This window comes from Siphateles boraxobius, unplaced genomic scaffold (genome assembly GCF_051911475.1).
Source record: "Siphateles boraxobius isolate OS27281-9 unplaced genomic scaffold, OSU_SipBor_1 3, whole genome shotgun sequence".
NCBI lineage: Eukaryota > Metazoa > Chordata > Actinopteri > Cypriniformes > Leuciscidae > Siphateles > Siphateles boraxobius.
The window spans coordinates 9,030,100-9,057,994 of NW_027508919.1; the positions used below are offsets into that span (position 1 = coordinate 9,030,100).

The 27,895-nt window shown below is 39.4% G+C and overlaps 3 protein-coding genes across 13 annotated transcripts in view; 1 reads left to right on the plus strand and 2 right to left on the minus strand.

The window, feature by feature from the left end:
• Positions 1 to 2,169: 2,169 nt before the first annotated feature.
• bend4 (BEN domain containing 4) lies at positions 2,170 to 9,647 on the minus strand. Of its 2 annotated transcripts, XM_077247785.1 has the most exons (6): positions 9,058 to 9,647; positions 6,190 to 6,753; positions 5,373 to 5,464; positions 4,762 to 5,002; positions 3,646 to 3,926; positions 3,450 to 3,524 (listed from the first exon to the last, which is right to left on the minus strand). In XM_077247785.1, exons 1-5 carry the CDS (start codon positions 9,509 to 9,511, stop codon positions 3,694 to 3,696), a joined length of 1,584 nt encoding a protein of 527 aa, XP_077103900.1. In that variant the 5' UTR covers positions 9,512 to 9,647; the 3' UTR covers positions 3,450 to 3,524; positions 3,646 to 3,693. The 2 variants fall into 2 exon arrangements, with proteins under 2 accessions (XP_077103899.1, XP_077103900.1); XM_077247784.1 differs by having other exon boundaries at positions 2,170 to 3,926.
• A 1,494-nt stretch (positions 9,648 to 11,141) lies between these two features.
• On the plus strand, positions 11,142 to 15,125 carry shisa3 (shisa family member 3). Of its 2 annotated transcripts, none has more exons than XM_077247788.1 (2): positions 11,142 to 11,375; positions 13,677 to 15,125. In XM_077247788.1, exons 1-2 carry the CDS (start codon positions 11,177 to 11,179, stop codon positions 14,252 to 14,254), a joined length of 777 nt encoding a protein of 258 aa, XP_077103903.1. In that variant the 5' UTR covers positions 11,142 to 11,176; the 3' UTR covers positions 14,255 to 15,125. The 2 variants fall into 2 exon arrangements, with proteins under 2 accessions (XP_077103903.1, XP_077103902.1); XM_077247787.1 differs by having other exon boundaries at positions 11,260 to 12,080.
• Positions 15,126 to 16,675: 1,550 nt separating this feature from the next.
• Positions 16,676 to 27,895, minus strand: part of atp8a1 (ATPase phospholipid transporting 8A1) — a 124,382-nt gene continuing 113,162 nt past the window's right edge. For 6 of the 9 annotated variants that reach the window (XM_077247791.1, XM_077247789.1, XM_077247792.1 and 3 more), the window contains 4 exons: positions 23,166 to 23,254; positions 22,476 to 22,568; positions 22,117 to 22,208; positions 16,676 to 19,147 (listed from right to left, as the gene is read on the minus strand). In XM_077247791.1, the coding sequence (XP_077103906.1) occupies positions 19,050 to 19,147; positions 22,117 to 22,208; positions 22,476 to 22,568; positions 23,166 to 23,254 (372 nt within the window). In that variant the 3' untranslated portion in view covers positions 16,676 to 19,049. Of the gene's footprint in view, positions 19,148 to 20,786; positions 21,095 to 22,116; positions 22,209 to 22,475; positions 22,569 to 23,165; positions 23,255 to 27,895 lie in introns of all 9 variants that reach the window. The other 3 variants (XM_077247794.1, XM_077247793.1, XR_013210353.1) reach the window with 2 other exon arrangements.

Sequence of the window (27,895 nt, forward strand, 5' to 3'; positions counted from 1 at the left end):
AACATTTTGTGGGGGCTCCGCAATAAAGTGTCCAGCAGAATTAAAGAGAAAGGCAGCTCAAATCCTTGATGGAATGATTCATATTAGAACATAATCAATAATCTTACAGATATCACTAGTTTGAGCTCTACCTTGACTTGGAGCACGCCAGAATGTGAGAAAAAGCTTACTGAGAAACGCTGAAGCAGCTGCATTGTGGCGTTTCTTTCGTGCAAGAGTTTTGAATGAATTTTTTCGGTGAGTGAATCGGTTATTTGAACAAATCTTTTTTTTTTTTCACTTAACAAATAGAGGTCTCTGCAGACGGTAATAGGAGTTACCAAATCAGGGGGCGAGGCCATAAACAGAGGGGCGTTTTCAACCGCGTTACCTGATTTGCCCACGTCACAGTGTGGGTAGGTCTTAGGGGTGGGGTCGGGAGAAGGGCATCATTTTCATTGCATGATTTATAAACATCCACCAGTGTGAAAACACCCACAAATTTAGAAACGCCCACTTTTGTTCCGCAGAACTCGTTCACTTTTATGGATCTTGCAAAGGATCACTATAGGCTTGTTCGACTTGAACCGGCGCTGCACAGACCGATCGGTTGATGACATCAAAGTACCGCGAGAGCGATTAGAGAGCAGACGGCTCCTTATGCTTTTGAATCGCTCTCGCGGTACTTTGATGTCATCAACCGATCGGTCTGCGCAGCGCCGGTTCAAGTCGAACAAGCCTATTGTTTGGACTTCCTGAACTGATACGCCCCTTCCCTAAACGAGTCGCAGGTTTGAGTAATTTCAGGTGTCTCTCTGTAGAACCAAAATTGACGTTTACAAAATCAGTGGGCGTTTTAATACAATTGGCGTTTTAACAGCTTTACTCGATTTGCTAAAATCATGAAGGTTAATCTCGAACCCCACCTCTAAACCTTACTCTACTTGGGTTAAAGCACATTGGATGAAGCACTTGAAAAACGCCCAATGTTGGGGACCGGCTGCTTGCATTCTGCAGAGATTTTATCAAGGTCTGATGAGATTGGTGACTTAAGGATAGAGGCATAGTTTATGAACGAATTGAATGAACTGGGAATATTAATGAAATCTGAACAGCACTTGAACACTTTCTGCATGCACACAAATTTTAATAAAGGATAAGATGACATTTTCCGGTAGACTGTGCTTAGAGCAAATCGAATGGGTGAATGATACAATGACTAGCAATGTCTTGAATAATTAACTTCACAACCGCTAAAAATGTTTTCTATATAGTACTAATGAGTATAGTATGAATGTAATCTGGACATACATTCACCATGTTGTCATTATGTGACCTACCAGAGTCAGTTGCTTGCTTCACTGCCATTCACAAATCCTCTCCTGTGGCCTCATGGGATAGTAGCGTCCATCTTATGCACACTTGAGAATCTCGCTGAAAGTAGTACAGTAGGTCATCCGAGTACTTTTTACCTACACATTTATGCGTATACTGTGAATTTGGACATACTACTTTAGCCACATACTGTTTTTCGCCTACTATAGTAGGTAAGTATGCGATTTCAGATGCAGCCACTCTGTTAATAAACCTTTTCAAGTCCATAACTCGTGCAGGACAGTGATGATGGGTCACTGTGTAGGGGTGGGGTTGTTTGATGCTATCTCTGCTAAACTGTCCCATGATGAAAATTGGAATTTTTTCCCCTTGGCAGAACGTAATCTCGTTTCAGCCACATATTACGCAATGCCTGGAAATGCCTGCATTACACAACATACTATAGTTGAAAAGATAATTGGACTTAGCCTAATTTACAATCAGTGGATGGTGAATAAAACATGTTCAAAACAACAAGAGTTTAAACCAGCATAAAATGGTTTGCTCTCTCGTAGCTTGTCTATCTTGTCAGCTGGGTGGTTTTATAGGGTTTTAGAGGCACTTTTCATTTTGAACCTAATTTTGCAATCTTTTTTTATCATGAATAATACGCTACATCTTCTGAATGATTTGATAAATTGTACGCATGCTCATCCTGCAGACATCTGCAATTATCCACACTGGAGTGAATTTGACAGCCTTTGAATTGGTTTCACAAAGAAACGTTGCAATGGCTTTACTGTTGTCTACTGCCATCTTTTGTTCAATGTCTGGAATTAATAGAGTAACTACTATTGAATAACAACACAGATGGCATTGTCTGAATACGTTTTTTGTTTCATTGTCTTTTTTCATTTTTGTTCACATTACATAAATGCATCTGTTTGAAAAGAAAATATCATTAATAAGTAGGGGGGGAAACAGTCTCATCACTTTTGGTGGGGTTCACAGTGTTGACACGTTCTTTGAATAGACTAGAAGACTAACAATTTCCAATCACCATGGATTTGTACAATCACAACAGGCTACATTTCACAACAACAGAAGCTTTTGTATGTCTGGTAGTCAAAGGCAACAGCAACTTGGTAGTAACATTTTGAAGACTTTATACCAATCTGACACATCTCTTTATCAGCTGTTTAATGTATGTGAATCGCTGGCATGAAGATGAAACATGAACATGAACATGTGAACTTGTACTGTGATTCAGTAGCCATTAGTAACAGATGAACAAGACCACAGATCTTCAGATAAGAAACTCCCTCAATGATCACGAGTTTTGATGATGTGTGAACAGGTTTAAATGCTGGACATTCCCAATCATCTGATATCTGATGAAATGCCATGGAGAATGAATTCAAAATGTAGTTAAATGACATTTGACTGAATTCTACCAGACATTACACAATGACCTGGACGTATAAACATTTTCAGAGACAGAAACTTTGTCTAAGGCATTAAAGAAAGATGGTCTGTTTTCAAACCCATTTTTCTTTTGTTTGAAAACCCAAACAGCCAGAGGCCACTAATGTAACATGAACACCAACAGATTATCAAAAGTCTGAATTGGCAGTATTTGTAGTTCTTAGTGGTAGATGGTGTCTCTTTTTAAGGCATTTCATGTAGTTTCTATGCAGTCGCAGAGAATATTATAGTGTGGTAAAATAAATGATGTCGGGTTGATCCTTTAAACATGATCTTTGTGGTGCTTGACGAACTAGCAGCAACACAAATAACGAACAGCATCGGCTCCTTGTTGGACCTTTAAAGCCAGAGGACAAATTGAGTAATTTCATCCTGCAGCCACTAAGAAACTGATTTTTGCGACATCACAGTTTTTTTTTTATAAACATCACAGATTATTCAACATCATATGATGATAGAATAGGGGGCAGTACTTTAAATTCAACCTTATCAGACAGAATAACAGAACATCATAATGAACATCTGACCAATCTGACACAAGAATGGAGTGAAACGGATACATTCATGTTGCTATAGAGGATAATATTCTTAATCATATTCAATGGAACAAATTTGCAAATAACAAACCTGATATTTTGAAGAATTCAACCAACTCCGCTGCCTAGTCACTACTAACCATTTAACACAGAGTTGAACAATAAAGCATGGAAGAATCCCACATAATTCACTGGGTAGGTGTGAACTCCCTGGAATGTATTGACAGGAAGAAATAAGGATTACATTCATCCAAAAACCCCGTTAACATCATGTAAGTGCTGCAATCTCTGTGTGAGCTGATCCGGACTGACAGTAGGGCTCACTCCTCACCTTGATCCATGATTTGAGTGCTGAAAACATTGGATGCATGTCTCTTCTTTAGTCCCCCAGGCCATTCTGTGTGCCCTTAAGATAGAGATCATCCTGAGAGAGCTGCCCGTCATAGCTCTCCATGTATAAACTACCACTGCTGCTGCTCCCACTGCCCAGGAAAGTGCCCACAGCCCGGCCCTGCCGCGCGTGCCCCACTGCATCACTGAAGACTTTGTTTATCTGCTCCTCAGAGGGCATCCACCAGTCAGGATTAGAAGCACAGTGCATCCGGATAAACTCTGAGAGAGGGAATGCCGTGGGACAGAGATGGATGAGGGAGATAGACAGAACATGTGAGATTTTAAATTAAGTTTGAATAATTATCGCATTGATAATCTGATTCAAATAAATGCCTCCCAAATACTAAAATCAAAAAAGGGTAAAGGTGTGTTCACACTTGTAGTTCGGCTCTCTAGGTTCTTTTTGGTCCGGACCAAAAAAAAGAAAATTATACACTAAGTCCTGGTTCGTTTAGCATTCACACTGTCATTTTAAACATCGAACCTAATGATACAAACAAAACTAAAAACCCTGCTTACATGATGTATATTTTGTTACAGAATTTACAGAACATCCAATACAATGCTGTGATCTGGGCTAAATGCGGTCATTGTATGTGCACACATTTGATGGTATTTTTACCAGCTGAGAACTAACGAACATCTTACAAATGTGTAAAGTGTGTCAAAACAGTGGCAGGAATTCCTCCATTACACACACAAACAAGGATCTGCTGAAAGAAGATGTGGTTCCAACTTCCAACAGTAATGGGCAACATCGTGACTATGACAGGAATAAACAGGTATGCTTGAGCTTTGAGGGTCACATCATGTGACATCACATCCAGTTTTTGGTTCATTTAGATGTTTTTGGTCTGTGTTGTGTTCACATTGTTTTATAAGCCGAAGCCGACCAAGACCCACGTTTTCAGCTTGTTTGGTGCACACCAATGTTCGGTTGACAGCGTTCAATCAAATGAACCGCACTAACAGAACAATCACACCAGAGTACGTTTTAAAACCAACCAAACCTGCCAAGTGTGAACACACTCTAAAAATACTTTTAGCTCACTACCTCTGAGACAAGTGACCTTGACCGGGTTAAGAGGCCGTCTCTCCGGTCCCGTATCCCCTGTGTGTACCGAACGTTTCCTCTTCCCGAGACCGCACGAGTATTTCAGCTCATCTGTGGTGAACACAAACCGGATAAGGTAACGCAGGAGCCGCCGGCCATCTTTTTTTGAGGAGTTGACTGCCTCGTCCCACTGCTTATTGGTGATGAAGAGAGGATAGTTCCCCAGAAGCTGTTTACTGCCCTATTTAGAAAAGACAGTGATTATAAGATTATAGATTACAGACGGGAAAAATTCTTTAATGCTGTCTTTAATCTTTAATGCGATTTAATGCATCAACATTTAAACAGACACTGCACTAAATATTGTACCTAAAAAAAACAAGCACATTCAATAAGATTTGAAACTTTACTGGAATGCTAAAAGATTCTGTTGCTTTTAGTTTTATGTAACAGTTGGTCAAAGTGATATTTCCATAACCCCAGATTAGACCTTAATTTGAATGACAGTTTCAGTTCATGTTCCATGGTAACAGTTTCTTTCATAAACTTGTGTCACTGTGGTTTTTTCTGACGATTTTTTACAGACTATTTTAATTTTCTGTCAGGCTCACCTCAGTAAGCTGCTCTTCGGACTGGGGATGCACAAATTGGTTGTAGTGCTGAAGAACAGTCTTAAAAAAGTCCAAAACATTCTGGCAAGGAGCTGTTGAAGGCAAAAACAGCAAAAAAATGTTGGTTGATGAACTTTTAGTTTTATTTAAACAAACCAAGCTGAGCTGTTGCACATAAGCCAAATACAATGAACTGTTAAAGGTGTCATTTTTTTTTAATTAAAGTTTTTTACCTAAAAAATTAATAGTTCAACTATGAAATTAATGAAACCATACTACTCACTTTGATACCATCCATGGCTTAGAAAAAGCTGGGGTTTCCCCCTTCATAGTGGAAATTATGAGAGTAGGACATCATTGTCTCGATAACCCTTTTTGGACACTTTCAGTAGTGGATAAATGAATCATAGGTGACAAATATATTGTGAAAAGGGTATTTTTACAATGGCATCCGAAACAGAAAATCTTTCCATTGCTAAAGCCAGGAATGTAAACAGCTAAGGACAAAAAAGGAAAACGTGTTCCTCCATTTAATATGACTGATATAATAAAAATGTTGTTTTATTATTGTTATTATTTAAATTATAAAAATTAAATATTTAAGGAAATATAGTTGCTAACTCTACTGTGTCTCCAGCAAATGCAATAAATATTTACCATGTTACATTATGCACCTTTAAAAGTAGCTTAGGATAGTAGTAATAATTTAGTGAACATTTTTTTTTACAAAAATATTATAAATATCAAATCTTGTAGTGGATTCTGTGTCTAATATCAGGACTGAAATAAAACTAAATCATCAAATAAAGTTTAATACCTGGTATGTTGTCCAGTTTGTGTCTCAGTTCCTCATTGTCCTGCTGTAGACTAAGAACTTCCTGTTCCAGCTCCATACAGCGTGGACAACAACTTTCCTCCTCCTCGTCTTCCTCAGGCAGTGTGGATGAAGGGTGTCCGTAGGACTCAGACGGTGCTGGTGAAGTCCAGCCACCTATGTTCTGCCTGGGGGAACCTGATGCTACCGGCTCAGCGTCTACTGCGCGACCCCGTTCACTGTCCGATGACTGGGGTCCGGATAGAAGGTAGTTCTGAAGCGACTCTGTGAAAATCCGGAGGAAAGCGGAAGTCTGCTGCTGGTTCCAGAGGTTGCCCCGTTGGGTCTCCTCACCTGGGTTCTCCAGAGATGAGTCCTCCGACCTGGGCTTAGAAGCGAGCCTCTCTCCGGGAGACAGGCAGCTGTCCTCCTGTTTTATGAGAGTGGAGATGGAAGAGGATGGAGGGGCCAGGGAAGGCTGGGGCTCAAGGAGCCGTCCGTTGCTGTTGAGGAGGCTGAGCACTCGACTGCACTGCTGGGCAAAAGCATCCAATATGAGCCGGTTTTCTGTGGAGAGATCGAAATTACACATAAGTTAGCATCAGATTTCTTCTCATTTTTCATATTAACAGAAATAGTTTAACCATAAATCAAACTATAGTGCATTTCAAAACATGCATAAAGTCTGTTAAAGAAAAAAAGAAGTGCATAACTTTTATACAATGCTGACCACAGGTTTTTTTTCAGGGCAAAATTATCATATATTCTAGTAATATTCTTCTTTGGTGCTCTTAGGAAGAAAGAAAATAATATGAATATGATAATATCCTTTTAATGCTACTTCCTCATTTTTTTTGTACTTCTGTTTTTTTCCACAACAAAGATTTAACTAATAGTCTATTAATTTACAAAACCATTTAATATTTCAATTTAGCCCAACCTCACCACAGCGCCTTGCACAGTATCTTTATGATCTATGATCTATTTAGTCTTTTTTGTTATGTCCTTCTTGTCCTCCATTTGCACTTTCCATCATTTTTATCTTTAAATATGCAACTAGGCTCCGCATGCCTACAAATTTAGGAGATAAAGATAAGGACACTGTGAATCTGCACACACACATCTCATTTACATGGTGTCACTGTTCTAATAAACACTATTCATTTCTTCCAAATCCTCTAGATATGATGAGAAGAAGCAGAGAGATTAATAAAAGGAAAATGCTGACCAACCATCCGCATACAATTACTCTGTCTCCCCACAGCCTTTTGGCCGCGCCCAGATGCAGAATCTTAAGAGGATGATTATGAATTTGCCACCCTCACACAAAGACACAGGGCAGACAATTATCAGCTCATGCAGTCGCTGTGGCAGCCGTATGACTGACGGGCTCCAGCGTCGCCTGGATGTGTCTATCAGGCTTAAGCAGATGTGGCCATTTATTAACATGCGCCGCAACTGTTTACCCCCAGCAAGATGGATTTGATATCATTCTCCTCTATCTTTCTCGCTCCCTCGTTCCCTTTTTTTCCCTTTCTCTACCCCTCTCTCCCTCCCTCTCTTTCTTCCTCTGTTATGCCATGCAGAGTGAGGCTCATGAAATTTCATTAAACACAACATGTGCCGCAGAGCCAAATTTATGAGCCACATTTGTTTTAATCACAATCCCTTTGGAGGAGCTTTTAAATGCAATTTGGATTATTGCACTGATCTCAGAGCTGTGTCCTTGGGTGTCTATACGACTCCTTTCCCCAGAGCTAGAAAGACGAAACCATTAGCATTGTCTGATTGGCCAAAAAATCCCCCATGTATTATTTTCGCAGTGGATATTCCATAACAATAAACCAAAAGGGCTTGGTATGAAATTAGAAAGCACTTTTTATACTATGAACTCTGATCTGGATTGGAAACACTGTGTCTCCAACAAGTGCATTTAATATTTATATGCATTTAACAGCCTGAAACCCTTTTACTGATGTCAAGGTGAATTTCACAATGCATGCTAAACACTACATTAATAGACAAAAAATGTTCACTGTTGATCTTAAACCTTTCCATATGTAATTTAATAACTTGTATTGAAAAAAATAGATCAGCTGAATGTTTGCACAGACTCTGAGGAACTCTGCTGTCAGATAATGACAACTTCTCAATTTGTGAAGGCCTGAGGCTCTAATGAATGAAAACAATCTCTGGTAACAACAATCACATGAAAAAAACGAAAAGAAAAAAAAAACAATTACTGAAGTTGACAAGTTTAGGTAACTCAATTAAGTTGGTGAGAAAAACAAGACACTCTCCACAAATGCATGCAGGGAGAATCTTAATGCAGCATGTAAAAAAATCTAACAGTACTTGATGAGATTTTCATGTGTATTATTGCTCATCTCTATGATCATGAGACCAGTGTTTACATTTTATTGTAAAACTCAACAACTCTTCATACTCATGCTCTATTTTTGAGATAAGGAATTACCCAAGCAAGCAGGTGTCAACCACTTGTGTTAGTGATATAAAGATATACAACAACATTTTGTTAAATATACAGAAGACTCAGAATGTCATCTCAAAGTGTAGGCTATGACAAATACAGAACATGTTAGTGCAGGGGTATTATGAAATTGTTAAGCCACTGTTTTCAGTCGTGTGCTGTTTTCACTGATGTGAAATTAAGCATGCCGACAATGCTTGATTAAGTCGCATAATTTGGGCGTGGGTCTAAAAATATCCATGTAATCGCGTGCGATGCGTTTAAAAATAATTGCCATTTGAAGGAAAATATACACTTCCCTTTCCCATTCGGTTGTTCGAAGTTGCAGCTTCGTGATGCATTCATGGATAAAAGTTTCTTAGGCAAACTTGTTCACTTACCCGAGCTTATTCCATAGGTGCAGTCTGGAGATTGGTGGCTGAGCTCGGCGCGACCCGCCGGGTATCTGCCCGACTCCTGGCCGGCGACCCTCCTCTGGCTGCCGAATGATGCCGCGGCGCTCCCCGCTGATGCCGCCGCGCTGGATGTCGCAACTCTGCTGCTGCTGGGCCTGACTTCGCTGGGGAGACGGTGCTGCTGACTGCTGCTGATGGAGAGGCAGGCTTGAGGAAGCGGCGCCCGCTGTGAATACTGCTGATGATGACTGAGGTGATGAGGATGCTCTACGAGCTGCGGGATGTCCACCATTGTGGGTCTGTCATATCTCGCCTTGCCCGCCGCGCGCTTGCTCTGAAAGGTCTTGAGTGAGCTGTACGGGCTCCTCTGTTGCTGCTGCTGCCTGCAGATTTTGGGCGCAGAGAGACCTTCGTCTGCTGGTAGCATCTCCTCCTCCATCTCCCTCGGACTTGAGTGTCGTTCTGTCCCGGTCTGGTTAAATCAGTTATTACAGTGTCTCGCCGCCTTGCTCTGTGTCTCAAACACTTCTAACTCTGTCTGAGATACTCAGAGGGTGGGTGACTTTACTGACAAGTCATTGCTCCAATCCCCTGGCGGTAACAGCACGCGCTGGCTTTATTCTACCAACAGGGGAATACGCCTCGCCACTCGGTGTGTGTGTGTAGGCTATGTGACTCGCGCTCCCATCAGTGGAGCGTCGAAAGAGAGGTGCAAGATGATATAAAGAGGTGTGCAAGATCCCCTCCATGTTGTTTCGCATAGCCATGTTGTCTACTAGGGGTAGGCTATATGCTTTGTTTGTTATTGTTGTTGTTGTTGTTTTTAGGGCTGAACTGACAGGTGAAAACAAAAATAACTTTAGGACTTATCAGAGCCAATTGGAAATACAAATTTAAAAGCAATAAGCAATAGGCTAAACTTAATATTAAGCTCCGCATTTACAAGGTCATAAATAATGGGTAAATACATTAATAAGAAAACCAAAACATGTATTTAAATGCAATTTAATTTAAAGTAGGCTACATGTCCTATGTTGTGCTGTGAAATAAATAAATCCAATAAAATATTTTTTTCAACTGTAATTGCCCGAGATGCTTTTCAGAAGCGGGCCGTCATTTCTCCAGTTCTGGGTAGAAGCAAATGGGGAACAGTTTTCTGAATCTTTTGAAAGTCGGAGTAGGCCTTTCTGGAGCTGGTTTCTTACTAGTGTGCCAGGAGCGAGAAATGGAAAAGCCGAAGTGGAGCTGGACTGGAGCCAAGTGAGTACAGAGCGCTTTGAGCAGGAAAGGGAAACCGCTGTTAGTCCGTTCCACTTTTTAGTAGGATATGCGTAACTTGGCGATACCTAAAGCTTGATACTTTGTTGGAAGAACTATTTTCGTTTGCAGCGGTATAATATTAGCCAATACATATACTAACTGGCCAGAATTAGTCTAAATTAATTACTTGTATAGAGATGACGTGCTGTATCCTGATATCGGGCAGCATGAACATCAAGCGAGTGTGAGAATGGAATTATAGGCAACTCCGTCTGGTCTTTAAAGGTAGGCTATTCTATCATCATTTACTCACCTACAAGTTGTTTCAAACCTGTATGATTTTTCTTTCTTTCGCTGAACACAAAAGATGATATTTTGAAGAATATGGGTGAAACCAACAAACATTTGATTTGATGGGACTTCCATATCCATAGTATAAAAAATACTATGGAAGTCAATAGGGCACATTAACTGTTTGGTTACCGGCATTCTTCAAAATATTTATGATAGTGTATAGACTATACGTGTATATATACGCAAGGCTATGTGTAAAAATAATGACAATTTAAGCCCATAGAGAGGGATACTGTAAAAAAAAAGAAGAAGAAAAAAGAATATTTCTTTTCAGAAAATACAAAAGACAACAATGGCCAGAAGAGGGCGACAACATGACATTTATGAATTTAACAGCAAAACGTTATGATCACCGCTTTCCAAACGACTGAGCGAATAATAACCTATAATTATGTGAATTCAAACATAAATAAATGAAACCAAAAATATACTTGCCAAATTTGAAACAATTTTAATTTAAAAGACTCTAAGCTAAAAACATCTTAAGACAATGGAAAAAAAGAAACTTCTGTCCCTCTTGCGCTCCCCGGGCAACAGGACGCAGAGACCAAGCGCGCGCCCGGCCAGCCAACTGCGCGCGCGTCACAGAAACGGAGCGGGTGCGAGTCTAAAACAAACTTACGATAGCAGCACATTTGAAAAGTCCTTCAGAGCAGACGCGCGCGTCTCTGAGCAGTCTCAGCTTCTCGGTGAAGAACTGCTAGACAGGCAATTGTTTTTACCAGTCATTGATAAATAACGTATAGCCTAGGTGACAGTTCATTGTTTTACATCCACATTTTGTATCAAAAGTAGGCCTATTCGATGAAAAGTTAACGAGACTAAAATGTCAGTAGACAGCGGGAGCGGATAAAATGCGGATAGAATCATGGAATTTCTGGAAGTGATAGGCTAGTCTATTTTAAAACAATCTAAGAGCGGAGCTGGATGATTCCCACTAATGGATTTGGACAACAATCATTGGATTTAATCGCAGTGACTGATTTAAATCTTATGAGCTGATGGAGTTTTTTCCCAAATCATTGCTAGTTCGTTTAAAGCTCGCTTAACCCCAAAACGTCAGTTTATCGGGCGCGCTCTGTTCGAGAGGAACTGGCAAATTAAAGCGCATCTTGCCGGTATGGTGCGCCTGCTGAATTGCCTAGTCTTGGGGTATTTGACATGGAATCTGCGGATATCTGATGCCCGGGGAGAGTACTGTCATGGCTGGCTAGACAGCAGTGGGAATTACCATGAGGGCTTTCAGTGTCCGGAGGACTTTGATACGGCGGACGCGACGGTGTGCTGCGGGAGCTGCTCGCTGCGCTACTGCTGCGCGGCCCCGGACGCGCGTCTCGATCAGGGAATCTGCACGAACGACAGAGAAGTGGAGAACGACACGCAATATGCTGCCCGTAAGGCCCAGATAAACTCAATAAATAGCTGTAAAATAATCAGTTTTAATAATAAAAAAAATTAATCGTCGTTATGTCTATGATTCAGCCAACTAAACTGAACCAACATAGGTCTACTATTAAGTTTCTCATTTAGAAAAAAAAAAGAGTACTGAAAGTAGTTTTATCCTCTAACTATTAACTTTTAAAAAAAAAATTGTAAAACAAAAAGGGTTTTTTTTTAATAATAAAAAAGGCTACTTTTCTAGTTTGGAACAGGGATATAAAATTAATCCGTAATGAAGTCTGGTTGAATTACTTATAATAGTTTACTTGTTGCCACCAAAATTATCACATTACAGAATGTCATAACAGGATTTGTGATATTTTGGGTCTTAAGAATGAAGAATGGATTACACAATGTTTTACTCAGATAAAATACTAACAGCCATAAAGGGATTTCATATGCCAGCACTTTAATGTTTGACAGACTTATTTGAGCAGAGCATAGGTTAACCTGACACACATGCACTCTTCTCTACACAACCACTGCATGGAGAAAATATTCTCATCATTGTATTTTGTTACAATAATTTGTAAGTTTTTACTCAGTTTTAGAAGTTGCCAGATTTTCTTGATTTCTTATTCAATTCAAAGTGGTTGAAAAGTGCAAGCACTGCAGGGTGTTACTTATACATTTTTTATTAAAATCACAGATGTGCCCAAGACAGCAATTAAACTCACGTTTATTTAGTTGGCTGAAATGTTTGCAGTGTTTTAAGAATAAATGTATAAATTACAACCACATATCTAATAACATTCATGAAGAAACTAAATATTGTTACATCAAATCATATTTTGATAAAGGCTTCATTAATGATTTAGATCTTTTAGACCTGTCAACTGTATTACGTAGCGGAGATCAGTAGGCAATATTATGTTGGTGACTGAGTCCTGCAGCCCAGCTGTCTTAATAGGATTAAACATTCAGTTTACACTGACTTTAACTACACAAACTAATTTGAGTGGGTTTTAAAGCCATAACCCAGAGCAAACATGTGCTTTGAATATTTAAAACGAAGTTTCTGCCAATTAAGATATTGAAAAGACAGTTAATGTGAATAAATAGAAAATATATTAAGCTGTAAAAAGATTCCCTTTACATGAAGAAATTTTTTATCTTGATTTAGCTCAACATTGGTAATTACTCTGCAATTATTATCGGTGCTTTTAAAAGTAATACCGTATCACTATTAAATAAACCTTTCATTTAGTAACAAGCAATAGGTGACATTTTAAACAAATATCACACGTTCAATAAAAAGGAATTTAAAAATAAAATTTGTGAAACCATAATTTATAAGACTGTAATGACAATTAACTAAATTCAAAGTAAAGTCAAATTGATTTCTATGGTGTTGTATACTTCGTATTAGTGTAATGTTGATTCAATTCAGTTCAGAAACAGTGGCAACGCTGCAGTGTTAATCAATTATGTATAATAAATTCGATTCCGCTATACATGTTGTCATTATTCAAGTTTTGTCAGTGCAGTAAAGTTGTTAATTTGACTGAATATTAAGTGTCCTTTAAACCGGTGCCGTTTCTCTCTTCCAGAGCCCATCTACGTGCCCTTTCTGATGGTGGGCTCCATCTTCGTGGCGTTTGTAGTGGTGGGTTCTCTAGTGGCCGTGTACTGCTGCACCTGCCTGCGACCCAAGCAACCCACCCAGCAGCCGATCCGCTTCTCGCTGCGCAGTCAGGGCGAAACCATCCCCATGATCTTCACCACGGCTCCTCCCAGCCTGCGCACGCCGTCCCGCCAGTCCAGCACGGCCACCACCAGCTCCAGCTCAGCGGGAGGGGGGAGTTCAGTCCGCCGCTTCTCCCTGGGCCGGGCCGACACGCTGGGGCAGTGTTCGCAACAGCAGCTCCTGATGGTCTCGTCCTCCTCAGCGTCCACTCCTGTGTCCGTGACCCCGACGCAGCCCTTACTGCCTCCACCACCTTACACCTCCCAGCAGGGCCTACAGGCCAGTAACTCTCTCCAGCACACACACGGTCACAGCCAGTTACAGCTGCACCACCAGACCCTGCAAAGCTCTGGGTTCCTCCTGCCACAACAATACTTCTTTCCTCTCCCGCAGGAACCGTTCTCTGGGAACAAGGGCTTTGCTGACTTCAGCCAGAGCTGACCTGGGCTTCTCAGCTGCTCGAAAAGAAGACGAACGCCAAAGAGCCGGTCATTCACAATGCCCTGTTGTAGACTCATGTTACAAGGAAACAGGCACTAAAACGTCTTTCAGCAAGCTTGACTGGCACTTGTGAGACCGCAGCTGGAATTTGAGAGCTGTGTGGAGCGCTTAAGCTGCTGAGATAGTGGACTATCAATCTGACAGACACTCTAGTGCTGGACACAACACACTAGAACATGGACGCATACTTCAAAGCACCTATATCTACAATTGATCATATCTTGTATGCACTTCCAATCTGCTTCTATGATAAAAGAGGTCTTATTTTTGAAAAATAATTTTGAAAAGTCCAGCTGGTCGACACTCCACTGCACATTTAGCCTTTGTATTTGAGGTCATTATATATAATTACACATTAAGGAAGAACGGCAGATTTTAAGACATTTTTCTTGACAATCTCAGTATTAGATTAAAGGTTCAATTACTAGACGGAGACAAAGATTGTTCATAATGTTTAAAACAGACATTCATCGACATACTCTCGCTAATAATACATTGACTTATCAGTCACATTAGAAACACGTGTTAACATCACACGAATGCACAGCTACCTGGGTTTTTAATGTTTGGAGAGCGTTCATTCTTACATTTTGTATAATTTGTAGCAATCTGAAAGCCATTATTGGCTCAGATTCAGATGGCAACACAGTTTGTATTTTGTTATTTTTGATACGAGATGTTTTTTGTAAATGATCAGGTGTATCTAAATGTACAGTCCAGCTGGAAACACGTGACGAGACGGCCTTCAACTGAGTATTACGGTCTTTAACCAACAGTGTTTTTGAGCTAAATTAAACCGTTTTATCTTTCACCTGTGTTTAGTTGGTTTTCCCAACAACAGTAGTGCATTAGATTTAAAGGGATAGTTCACCCAAAAATTAAAATTCTGTCTGAATTTATTTCTTCTGTTGAACACAAAAGAAGATAATTTGAAGAATGTTGGTAACCAAACTGTTGATAGGCCCCATTGACTTCCATAGTATTTTATATGGGAGTCAATAGGGCCTTGTGCTTGTTTGGTTGCCCAAGTTCTACAAAATATCTTTTGTGAACAGAAGAAAAAAAAACTCATACAGGTTTGGTACAACTTCAGGGGGAATAATGATGACAGATTTTTCATTTTTGGGTGAACTATCCCTTTAAGAATGAAAGACACATTCTATAATTCAGGACACATTCAAGAAACTGTGTGACATCACTCACATAAGAGGTTCCATTTTAGAACAGGATGACTTAGAATGTGTGACATTCCAGAAAACTATTACCAAAGATGGGAAAATTTGTTTTAACCCATTGACTAATTCTTTCTAGGGACATAACAGTGGATAAATTTACAAAGCGTGGCCAACATAAATATACGCCTGTTATTAATATATGTAATAGATAACTCTATTAATGTCACTGACCAACAGAACATGTAAAATGTCTAAATGTCATTTATTTGACGTATTTCCGCCTTGTCCTGTTTAGATTGATATCGCATCCTGTTTAATGCCACACACAGCGTAATATGTCTGTCCTCACTGAAAGCTAAATTCCGTGCATTGCATGAGACACCAAAAATGCTTGATTTTTAATATAGATAATAATACCGTTCAAACGTTTGGGGTCAGTAAGATAAAAAAAAAAAATTATTCAACAAGGATGTATTCAATTTATTATGCACTTATTTAAAATCTTTCCAACCCTAAACCTGTGAACAGTAGTAAAACATATTTTGCACAAAAGATATTTTCTGAACATACAAACCAAAGCCAGAATTTTCTCACAATTAAACAGTATAAACAGTATTTTACTTGCTGTAAACAAGACATCAAGGTCAATTTTAATGTCCTAACTGCCCTTTCAAGAGGACGGGCACAGCAGTGTGCACCGGTTCTGAAGAAGAGTGTATTTACAAGTGCTGTGCAGATGGTGAAACATCTCAAAGGTGTTTTAAAAGAAGACATGAAAACCAATGCACAGTATTAAACGGTTTCCCCCGCTTTTTAAGGCACAAACACTATAGCGGCCAGAGGCAGAGATTTATGATTGTAGGGAAGTGTTTGCTAAAGTTGTGCAAAAAAACTTCGAAATGCATTGGTCTAGACAGGAAATAAGCTCTTGGAAGTTTATGGTACAGAAACAAAACATATTATTGCCAAATCATGACTTTGTGTTCAATGAATCCCCCGATGGAGAGCCATGCGATCTGTACTGCTAATACAACAATATACAACAACTATGATTAGTGATTCTCCTGATACCTGCTACAATACTGTTCCAGCACTAATATATCTTGGATAGCCTTGAGGATTCTTCAGGATATAATTAACAGAATCCGGTGATGCAACAAAACAAATAAAATCACGAGAGAAGAGCTTCAGTTGTAAAGTTTATTTCAGTAGTCCTTCGTGGCTGTTGAAAGACAAAACACTTAAAAGTTTGCAGTTCCAACATGCTAAACAATCATTTAACAAAAAGACAAAAGAAAGAAAAAAGAAAACACCCAATAGAGAATTCAAAACCATATCAAAGTGCATTTTCATTCTTTAAATTGACCAACACTAGAGAGATTCAGCGTACAATTAACATTTAGGCTAAACCAAGAACGACGTTTCCATTCATGCAATCAGTCACTTTGACAGACGGGATTTTCGAAAGCAACAGTCCAAGCCGCTAACCAATGTCACATCATATTTCCAGTGTTCGAGGAGGATGATGACCCACAGAAAAAGCACAGCTTAAGGAACAAAATGCACAGAGCCATTGATGTATTCTTGTCGAGTTAAATAAAAGACGTTTCGGCTTGAAGAAGAAGAGGAGTTCTGAAACTAAATTAAGAACATGTACAGTACATCCATCCAGATAAATAATACTGCAACTGATGAACTACATAAGATAATATTCATCACATAAAAGATAAAAGAGTGCATTGTGCAACATCTCCGGTCAAGCTTTAGCAGAGCTTCATACAAACCGAGACATACAGACACGTGACGCACACATGCGCTCACACACTTACACCAGCACACACACACACACACACACACACACACACACACACACACACACACACACACACGCACCTGCTGATGTACAGGGCCATGCAATGGCATACAGCACACCGTTATACCTGGAGTCGTGCAGCATCACACAACCGGACACAGAGGACATCACACACGCATCCTCATTCGAGTCTCTCTGGAGAACTCTTGTAATACAGTTAAACAGACATGCATACCGACGGGACCACGAACTCTCACGCAGTCACGCACGCATCCGTAACGTAGCTCACATGCACATGCAGACGACACACGTTGCGCTGACGCACTATACAAAACGTGCTCTCCCACAGGGAGAAGAAAACCAACGCACAAACTCCACCATCAAATAAAGCGTCAAGACAGTTTAAGTCACAGGCGACGTAAGCTCATGAACCACGACCAGTTTCTGAAGGGGAACCACAAAAAAGAGGGACGACGTTTTCATTACAAAGCAGATCAGTTCAAAAAGTCACACTTAGTCCAATATAAAAATACAAATTCACAAAATAACTATAGAGACAAAATTGGATCGATACTGGGTCTGGCGAAATCCTCCGTTCCTCCTCTATGCTAATGGCACTTATGCTTGAGGGATTATCACTCTGTTCAAAGTCAAATAAACATTATGGTGAGCTAAAAGAGATTCACACGAAGAGCTGGACGCATAAGCGGGGCCGAGGTTCATTACGCTCGTATAGCAGCCTTATACATCAGTATTTTGGTCTAACGTGTAAGCGTGCTATAACGCTACCTAGATAGAGTCTCTGAAATTTTATCTCACTGGGGGAAAAAAAAGTTCCTGTTAGGCACCTTTGTGATCATTGCAGCCGTGTAAGATGTGGAATGCAGAAACGTGTTCAAGAAAGCCATTGAAACGTTGCTAAATTGTAAAGTAAAAATAGCAGATACGTACAAGCTAAAAAGATCTGATAAATCAGGCACGATAAACAGATTGACCAAAAGAAAGCGGAAATCTAAATAAGTCAAAAACTAAAAATATACCCAGTAATTGGCTGAAGGCAACAATAAATGTAAGGCCTTGATACATGAGAGTTAACATGAATCTAAAAATAAATAAATAATAAAAAACAGTTTTCAAATTAGTGCAGAAAGCATTTGACGAGTGTAAAAACAACCGGTTAACACCTAATTATTATTTTTAAACCATAAAATCTAAAAACAGGGACTGCAATCATAATGTTCTTTGAAAATTTCCAGTGATCTGGGATATATCCTTTTTTTTTTTTTGTTGATGCGAATAAAATACCGAAACATTAAAAAACAAAAGGGAGTGTTTAATGTGCCATTAATGATTAGGAAGTCACAGTCAAAGACCATTACCACAAACGTTATCATCACCACCCTCATCAACACCACATTTTTGGCTGTAATACTCATAAGAGAGGAGAGTAAATTTTTGATGCTGTTCTCCTCTGTTTGACAGATCAGAAACCATACTGACCGCAGGCTGGGCAAAAATATGCTAGCCCAGTGCTAGTGTGTGCTGTTGAACATACAACTACAGCACAACAGAACTTGATTTTTTCCCCTGTCTCTCTCTCATACCGCTTCATTTTTCCTATCCGTTGTTGCCCAGGGTGCCCTAGGCTGGCCAAAGTTAAACTGACAGGTTTCCGCTGAGGTTTCCGCTGTCAGCCTTTAAAAAGTTGGGTGACCGCTGAGAGGGGCCGGGTCCAGCGAGCCGGATCTCACCACTCATTGGTCCGCTGCTTGGTGGTGTCGTAGGCTCTGATGACCTCAGACTGGGAGAGCACTCCGTTCTCATCCTGTGAGAATGCGTAGCCGTCTGTAAACAGGACCCAGAAAAAATGCATCAGATAAATACACCCAACTAAACATTCTGCTGGCAATCTTAGGGGACAAGTGATACAAATTAAATCATGTATAAAACATTAAGCAACAAAAACAAGCCATGAGAAGAGAATGAGTTTCTTTAGCACAAGCCTTCTCTTAAATCATAACCACAATATCAAGGTGTCCTCTAAAAAACTAAAGACAAAATTTCTTAAATCACAATTAAATAAATGACTACTCACGGTCATATTTTAATGAAGAAAACCAGGTAAATGTGTGCAGAACAGCACAAAAATAGTTCCAACAGTATTTTAAGTGTCTCCTTATTTATATCTCCTTAAATAAATAACAAATGTAAGGTCTCTAAATATCTAAATAATATTATTATCAATTATATAAATATATATATATATATTTTAGGCAAGGCAAGGCCCTGACCAATATAAATAGTTTTTGCTCTTTAATTTTGATAATCCCTTTGAACATTCTGTTGACTATAAGTAACTTTGCAACTACATGTCAACTAACTCTTGTTAGAGTATTAGTAGACTGTCTACTTAATATCTGCTAACCAACAAACATTATACTGACTGAAAGTAACTATGCAACTACATGTCAACTTATTCTAACCCTAAAGGTCCTTGCACACTGAGTCCTTCGTATTCGTCATTCGGTGGCTCCGAATTGTCAAAACACCTCAAAACGCTTACCACGGATGCGAAAAAAGCGGAAAATTGAACCTGATCCGAATTTGTTTTATGATGGATGAAGATTTCGGAGGCAGTGTCTAAACGTGTTTGACAAACCGTGAGGTTGTATTTATTTTTTAATGTGCAAGAATTTTGGACTCATTGTGCAAGGACCTTAACATCTACTAATACTCTATTAACACTAAATAAAGTTAGTAGACATGTAGTTGCAACGTTACTTATAGTCAACAGAATGTGTAAAAGAAACAATCACATAAAAAAAAGGGAAACAAAGAAAATAGAAGGAACATTGTCTGTAAGCTCATAAAAGAGAATCCAAGGGCTGTGTGGATTATTCACAGAGTGTCCTGTTGTTGGGAGTCTAATAAGCCTTTACAATGACCTACAAACTAATGAGACCAAAATGTCTGAAAGTAATTGTATTGGTCCAAATTAAAGGAGGTCTGTTGTCTGCAGAAAGACGCAACAAAAAGACATCAGTATGCAAGACATCCTCACTGCTTGCTTCCAGAAATAAACAAAAAAATTCAAATCGGTCTCAGAGGGGACCTTGAGAAGTGCTATAGCAGTGTGGGTGGGCTGGCTGGGATGATTGGGGTAGTCAATAGTAATTATCTTGGCAGACTCCAAATGGAAGTTGGCAGGAAATAAGACACTGTGAGTGTTGTAATATCTGATTATTGATTCTACCTAGAAGAATCAACTACTTTTTCGAAGAAGAAATGTGGCTCATTTCATCAAATATGGTCAATGAAGTCTTTGAAGCAAAAAATAAAAAATTAAATTGTGCCCTTTGATTTGGATCCAAGTAGAATACAATATCTATTCAAATTCTAGTCATTTTAATTTCTCACTCATAACTTAGAGCTATGGTCTCTAGAGCACTGCACACTGAGATTGGCCCTTTGTTCTAAGACTCACCTTATGTCTCAACCGACTCGACCTCTACCTGCTGGCCTGCTGGCACATGCAAGAGGCCGAGGAGGGCAATGCATTGTGGGAATGATAGTGGCAAATTGAAATGATTAAACATGACTCTGCCTGTCAATCAAAACACAGCAGCACATGCACAGGTGGGGAATGGGAAGGACGTGATGGACAATGCAGGTTTAATTATGGTGTTAATACGTATTGTTTTTGTAAGGCAACTGTAATAATGTTTAGCGGTATGAGCTAAAGGGAAGAATGCATATAACATCAGACTATCAAAGAACGTCCCCCATCCTCACCTAAAAGCAAACACAAAAAAATAGAGCAAATAAAGAGAGGCAACAAACAGAAAAGAAACATGAATGTAAAACTATAAAGAAATGAAAAGGCACTGGTTTTCAACTGGTTATGCTTCAGGAGGGAGATTTTACTTTGGACATCATCCACATCCACAGCAATAACTGTCTGATACATAAATAAAAGTAAACAATTAAAACTTTTCAATTTTTACTAGTTATAATTATTATAGATTTATAATTAAATAATGTATATAATTATTTTATTTTTTAAATAAAACTATACTACTCATTTAAAGCCTGATTTTTCTATCCTAAATATGCATGATTGTTTATTCTTAGTTGCATTTTAGGATTTGCCTTCAGCATTGTTTTTGCCTGCTGTTTGTGAGCCCATCAGAACAGACCTGCAGCTTAACAGTTGAAAACCACTGAAAGGAAGCACATAGAAAGTGTAGTATAACAGCATATCCAGAGAGATAATGTTAGCAATGTAATAAGACAGTGTGTGTATGTGTGAACTCTGTGACTGTGCATACATGACCTCATGAATCAGCTTTAATAATCAGTCAGTTTTGGACTGCGATATCCTTAGCAAAATTCTCCAGATTTGACACGGAAGCCCATGTTATGAACTGATAAAAGCATGAGATTTGAGTTCCTGTGCCTAAAAACAGCTGCCTAAGGTGGTGCCATCTCACTGTCTAGCTCCAGCTTTGTTAATGCAGCTGTTCCTTTCGAGTGATATTATGGCTACATTACTTGCTATCTGCAGCTGTCAAGAACAACCATCCTCACCTAAATTTTCAGGGGCTTTGGTTCAGGTTTGTACTTCAGCAAGTGCCCGCAGTTGCACGTCCATAAACCCTTGCGTGTGAGAGTTAACCTGCATTTTGATGCTGCAGATGGGAATGGTGGGGTGTGTGTGCATCAGTGATTCTGGATGAGTCTGTTTGTGATGTGTGCATTGTGGAGAACATGTTGGTGTGTCTGTGTCCGTGTGCACATGAGTGTCGCTGACGTACGGAGTAGATTCTGCTGCATGGAGTCGGACCGGTACAGACTGACGGTGCTCTTCTTAAAGACGTTCTTCAGGAGCTGGGCTCTCTCAGTCAAACTACAGGGAAGGACACAAAGAGAAACAGACACAGACATCATTATGCGCATAATGGGAGTCTCATTTCTCTTCCCACAGAAGAGCGATTGAATTAAAGACAAACTTCCTGCTGCACAGATGTGTCTCCAGTGAGAGGTTGAGGAGACAGAATGAGACTGGAGCCGGGAGAGCAGCCAGTAGGATCGTTTACATTTGGAGGTGATCCCTGCTAAATCACTGTTTTTGCTCGTTCTGTTTTATTATGAATTCACGAGGAATGGCCCTCACCTCTTCCCGTGCACCACAGCTCCTGGATCTTTGGACAGCGCCTCCAACTCCTGCACCTCATCAACCAGGGTCTTAAAGCACAACCTCTTCATACTGAGGAAAAATGAACACAAAAAGATCAAAACAACAACAAAAAAAAGTTTTTATCCATTAAAATGATAAGCATTGTCTATGGAAGCATTTTGTAATAATGTTTAGTGGTATGAGCTAAGGGGTAAGAATGCATTTAACGTCAGACTATCACCAAACATCCCTCATTTGACCTAAAAGCAAAAAAAAAAAAAAAAAATTTTGAAGAACGTCTGATTGTGCTTGGCTAGCTTTTAATTCATGTGCACCTTGCACTTTTTGCACCGTGCAAAAATTGCTAGACTTTTTTTTAAAGTCTGGACTGAATTCAGTGTGCAGATTGCAAAAACAGAAAGCAAAAGGATTTTAACCATTTCTTCTAGTTTACCATTTCATTTTAGTAATTACACTCATCTTTTTTGTCTACTGTTTGCAACCCTTATCAGAACAGACTTGCAGCCTGCCAGTTGATACTAAGCATTAATAGTAAGCATTTTAAATAATCCATCAATGCTTTTAACATTTTATACATGAGAAAAAATGTTGGTCTTCTTAACAACCTCTGGTGACCATATAGGAAGTTAAGGGTTGCATGGCTGGCACTGAAGAAACTCAACTCACACTTTGTAGGCCACATCAAACACAAGAGAGGTGATGGGAATAAAGATCAGACCCATCCAGAACACTCCTGAACTGAACATCATGTCCGCCTGGAAAACACACACAGACAGACACATGAGAAAGAGCACCAACAGACAGAATCTGTGACTGATTTCTAAACTTAAAACCGTTTAGCTGGACTCTCACAACATCAGTACTACAAAGAGCTCAGCTTTCAACCACCAATCTGACCAAAACTTATTAGATGTAATCTAGCTAAGGGGTGTTGGAATGTGAACTCATCCTGGTACACTTTAAAAGTCTATGTGTGACAGATGAGAAGCCAGACAGACAAGAAAGGAGGAATGGGAGGCAGATGAGAGTGGCAGTCAGCTAGAGTACTGATCTCAACTGTTAACTGCTAATGGTACTACCCAGATCACCTTCCTAAAACCCTGCTCCCAAATGATGACCTGACCTGTCAGAATGCCTTTGCTTCATATGATACATGGGAGGCAGTGGAGTAATATGTCATCATGTTTTTAAAAAGGGCTCATCATACACAGCTGTGCGTGACTGACAGACAAAAAAAAAAAAATCACTGACAAGAATCTGTTTGCATGTCAACGTAAACGGATGTAAAAACAAATAAACAGTTTAGGGTCAGTATACAATTAAAGAAATTAATACTTTTATTCAGCAAGAACTTATTAAAATTGACCAAACGTGAAAGAAATTTATGATTTTACAAAAGATTTATATTTCAAACATAGCTGTTCAAAGAATCCTGAAGATTTTTTAAAGCATATTTATAGTATTATATCATTTAATATATAACCTTATGTAATATTAGGCTGGCTAACATCAGACCTCGTCTCATCGAGTCGTGGGTCTGGGAACCACATGTTCATTTTCTCGCATTTGAGGTGTGGTTTACGAATACACAGAGCCGTTTATTGGCTGCTACGAATGTCTATCAAATGCGCCTGTACGTACCTCATAGCCAATCGTTTCAATTATACCAGATGACGTATGTAGAGCGACAGAAAAGCTGCTCTTTTTTCAAAATAAACTTGGGTTCTAAACTACTTAGAACAATATCTAAGGCTGCACCGAAAGGTAACTTTGCATCTACTGCCATGTTGGATCCATAGGTATGAACAAACTGCTTCGGTGTGTCGCATAGACGTCGTCATCGTCTTGCTGCTCCCTCCCCGTTCTGTGATTGGTCCCCTCGCTGAGGCGAAAATCTGGTCCATGGAATCCAGACTGCCTAGCAGTGTGAATAAAACCGTGCTGCGCGCAATGCAGCATGGGGAAACCCAGGCTAATGTAATATAAGCTTTCTTTCAAAATTAAGTTGATAGCAGAGATCCTAAATATAATTAAACATTTTAGTATAAATAAGGGGGGAAAAAATGACATCTTACTTCATTCTCCCCTATGTGTGTGTGACAATATGAAATGCATCTAAAGAAATACTAACCACTGAAGTCACTGCATAGATATCAACACAAATAGTTCAAAGCGCCTAATGTTTCTGCTAAACTATTTTAACCTGGGCTGAGAATAAGTGGTTAGGAAAAAAAATGTTTTGCAGGCCATTATTTGTGTCATATTTAAAAAACATTGGATGAACTCAAGTATGCATAAACAGCACTATCTGTTATCACAGTCAAGATTACCGGATGTTACCATCATAAGTCTTAGAAAGCACTGCATGGTACTAAGTGCAAAACTCAGACACATAAGTCTTCATTACTTGAATCAGCTCATAGCTGGAGCAGGATAAATTTCCAGAAAATTCCAAATTGGAACAGAATAAACTCGTTATCTCAAAAGTTTCCACAACCACAACAAATGAATCCTAAACGAGAGCCAAAGCAAGGCAGTATCAGAACAATCATCTGCCAAAATATAACCATGAATTAAATAAACAAGCAGCGAAGAGATTCATTATTCTTAGACTGGGTGATACCGAGACAATCAGTGAAGTAATGATATTAAGGTCTTCAAAGACATCAATCTCTCCAATAATTATAACAGTTTGAGGAGAGTGTGTCTTTTCATTGTAAAACATCTTAACAGAAACATCCAAACTGTACAGTGTGAACAAGGAAAATTGGAGAGAGACCGAGGGTGATAGAGAGCGCGAGAGAGAGAGAGAGAGAGAGAGAGAGAGAGAGAGAGAGAGAGAGAGAGAGAGAGAGAGAGAGAGAGAGAGAGAGAGAGAGAGAGAGAGAGAGAGAGAGAGAGAGAGAGAGAAAGAAAGGGTCCTCTGTGGTTCCACTGGGTCTGATTCACAAGACAGGGATATTCTGGCATAGGCTAGTGGGGTGTGAGATGCAGTCGTTTGCGCTTATCCTGTTTGCTTTGGCCCAGCTGTGTTGAAAATACCTGTCATTAAATGTCAAAGAGCATCGATCCGCCCCCTTGCAATGCTATTCTACATACGTGGTTGCACCACTTGTCTAAACTCGGTGCTCCAAGACAAATCATCTTCCTGTAATCTAAACCAGTAAAGGCCTCAGCACAAAGCCGAGAGGCACACCTACCTGCCTGCAGCAATCTACCAAAGTTTCAGGTGTTCCCAAATTAGCTAATCTACTCACTATTACAGGAAAATAGACTTTGATGTCTAACAAAACATCAGGAAAGGCAGGAAATCTCAAATGACTGGAAATCAAAATGGCTTCCTCCACCCAACTAATGTCATCTTTGACCCTGAATGAAACAAGTGTTCTGTGTAGCCAAGAGGAATTAGAGAAAATTGTGCATGAGTGAAAAGATATTCATGTCGTGCTGAATTCCAACAGTCCCAGAGGTAACATGTAATTTTCTCTTTGATAATAGCAGTTTAATCATTTTCATTGGAGGCCAATGCATCGAATAAACAGACAAGATCTTAAGGGCTCAAAGACATTAAGTACAAACAAAACCAACAGTGGGAATGTTAACTATATAAGTAAAAGGTCAAGCTTCATTAATGTTTTCCTGTTAGGTTTTGTGTTATAAATACTCTTAAAACTCAACAAATGGAATCATTATACCACTAACTGTGCAATTTAAAATTATAAAGTGAACTTTAAAACATTTTCATGCAGTATGTTTTTTTCAACAATTTCTATGGAACAAATATAATAAATTCTGGAACAAATACAATAAATCCAGCTGGCTTTTGGGAGCGGGCAGGCCGTAGGTGTATTTTTAGGGCAGAATAATAAACCACAGTGGCCTAGTCTCGACTGGCAGTCAAGGGTGTCCGCGTCGACTATTTTGACAGGACATTGACTCCCTCTGTGTCTGCCGGACACATTATCAAACAAACATGCACACATTATGCAACTTCGCTGATGGAAAAACCCAGTTTAAGCTGGTAGTTGTGTTACATCTAGTTTCTATCTGGCCATTAGCAAGCCACCATGTTAAAAAAAACAGCTTAAATTGGTTTTAAATTGGACTTTGTTTTTAGCTAGTAGACCATCTAGGACCAGCAACAAATCCAATGCTTCAAAACACAAGTTAAAAACTTAAGCTTATGTTTATTCCAGCAGGACTTCCCTCATTGGCCTTAAAAACAATATGCATGTAAAATATTAAGTTTGCAAATGCTCAATTGTTCAAAGATATGCACACACACAGAGGCTCCCATCCTTTCCCAAAAGCAATCAAATAACTGAATGTAGTCAAAATCCTTCAAATAGCTCACATGCCAGCTTTGGAGAACACAGCCATCAAAGGTACCACTGAATGGTATCAGACGATCATGTTACCCTGTTGGATTTGGCCATATTGTAAATGCAACTTGGACAAAAACTGATGCTAAATGGGAATCAGACAAAAAAATCAACTCATTAGCACACACTGTAAATAAGTTGACATGTACACAAACCTTCATTCAATTGCTCTGTCAGAAGGACACACTAACAGACCATTTAAAATCTTCAATCAGATCTTTCAAACCCTGAAAGCAAACGTTGACAGATTCTATTAGTGCTTAAAACAGGGGAACTGAATCTGGCTGTTTATCATTCAGTCCCACGTGGTGACTTCCTCTGGTGATTGACGGGATGGATTAACTATGCCTGGGTGCGCTAATCAGTGGTGCTGTGAAACAGCAGAGTTTGGCTGCTCATGCCTGCCAGTGATAATGTTGGCCCAAGAATGTTAATACCACCCATTGTGATGGTAAATATGAGATGAGAACAATTCAGACATGGTCATTCACCCTCAGCCTGGCCCTTTGGCTTTAGGGACTAAATACTAACGCCTGAGCCAAGCCGACTTTATCCACGTTCACACACAAAGTCATGTGCAAGAAGAATACAGAATGTTTTTGCCTTTTCTCCCAAAAACTAAATATTCCACTTGCAATTAATTCAAAAATGCTTTTAATATAAGCCAAGTCAGTCAAAAAGTATAATGTCAACTTGTGTATATAAACAACCGAATTGCAAATGTTCTATCAATGTTCCTCTGGATGGTTTGTGGTTTTGAATGTGTAGAGCAAAGTCCCAATGGACCAAATGGAGAAATACACGGCTGGATTCCCATCTAAATGTTTGTGGTATTTGAAAGAGAGAGAGAGAAAGAGGAAAAAAAGGGAAAAGAAAAGCAAGAAAGAGATATCTAATTCCAATAGGGCCTGCAAATACACCAATTCTTGGCTGCTATCATCTCAAAGCATAAGGGATGGAAGTATTTACATCACAAGGTCTTTGAGAGTCCAGTATGGAAAACACGCCCTAATA

Excerpts from the sequence above, each read along its gene's own strand:
- bend4 (XM_077247784.1), bottom strand. The coding sequence starts at position 9,511 with ATGGAGGAGGAGATGCTACCAGCAGACGAAGGTCTCTCTGCGCCCAAA. Across the intron at positions 6,754-9,057 it reads CACCTATGGAATAAGCTCGG|AAAACCGGCTCATATTGGAT; the intron begins GTAAGTGAACAA and ends ATCTCTCCACAG. Across the intron at positions 5,003-5,372 it reads CCGAAGAGCAGCTTACTGAG|GGCAGTAAACAGCTTCTGGG; the intron begins GTGAGCCTGACA and ends TTTTCTAAATAG.
- shisa3 (XM_077247787.1), top strand. The coding sequence starts at position 11,807 with ATGGTGCGCCTGCTGAATTGCCTAGTCTTGGGGTATTTGACATGGAAT. Across the intron at positions 12,081-13,676 it reads CGACACGCAATATGCTGCCC|AGCCCATCTACGTGCCCTTT; the intron begins GTAAGGCCCAGA and ends TCTCTCTTCCAG.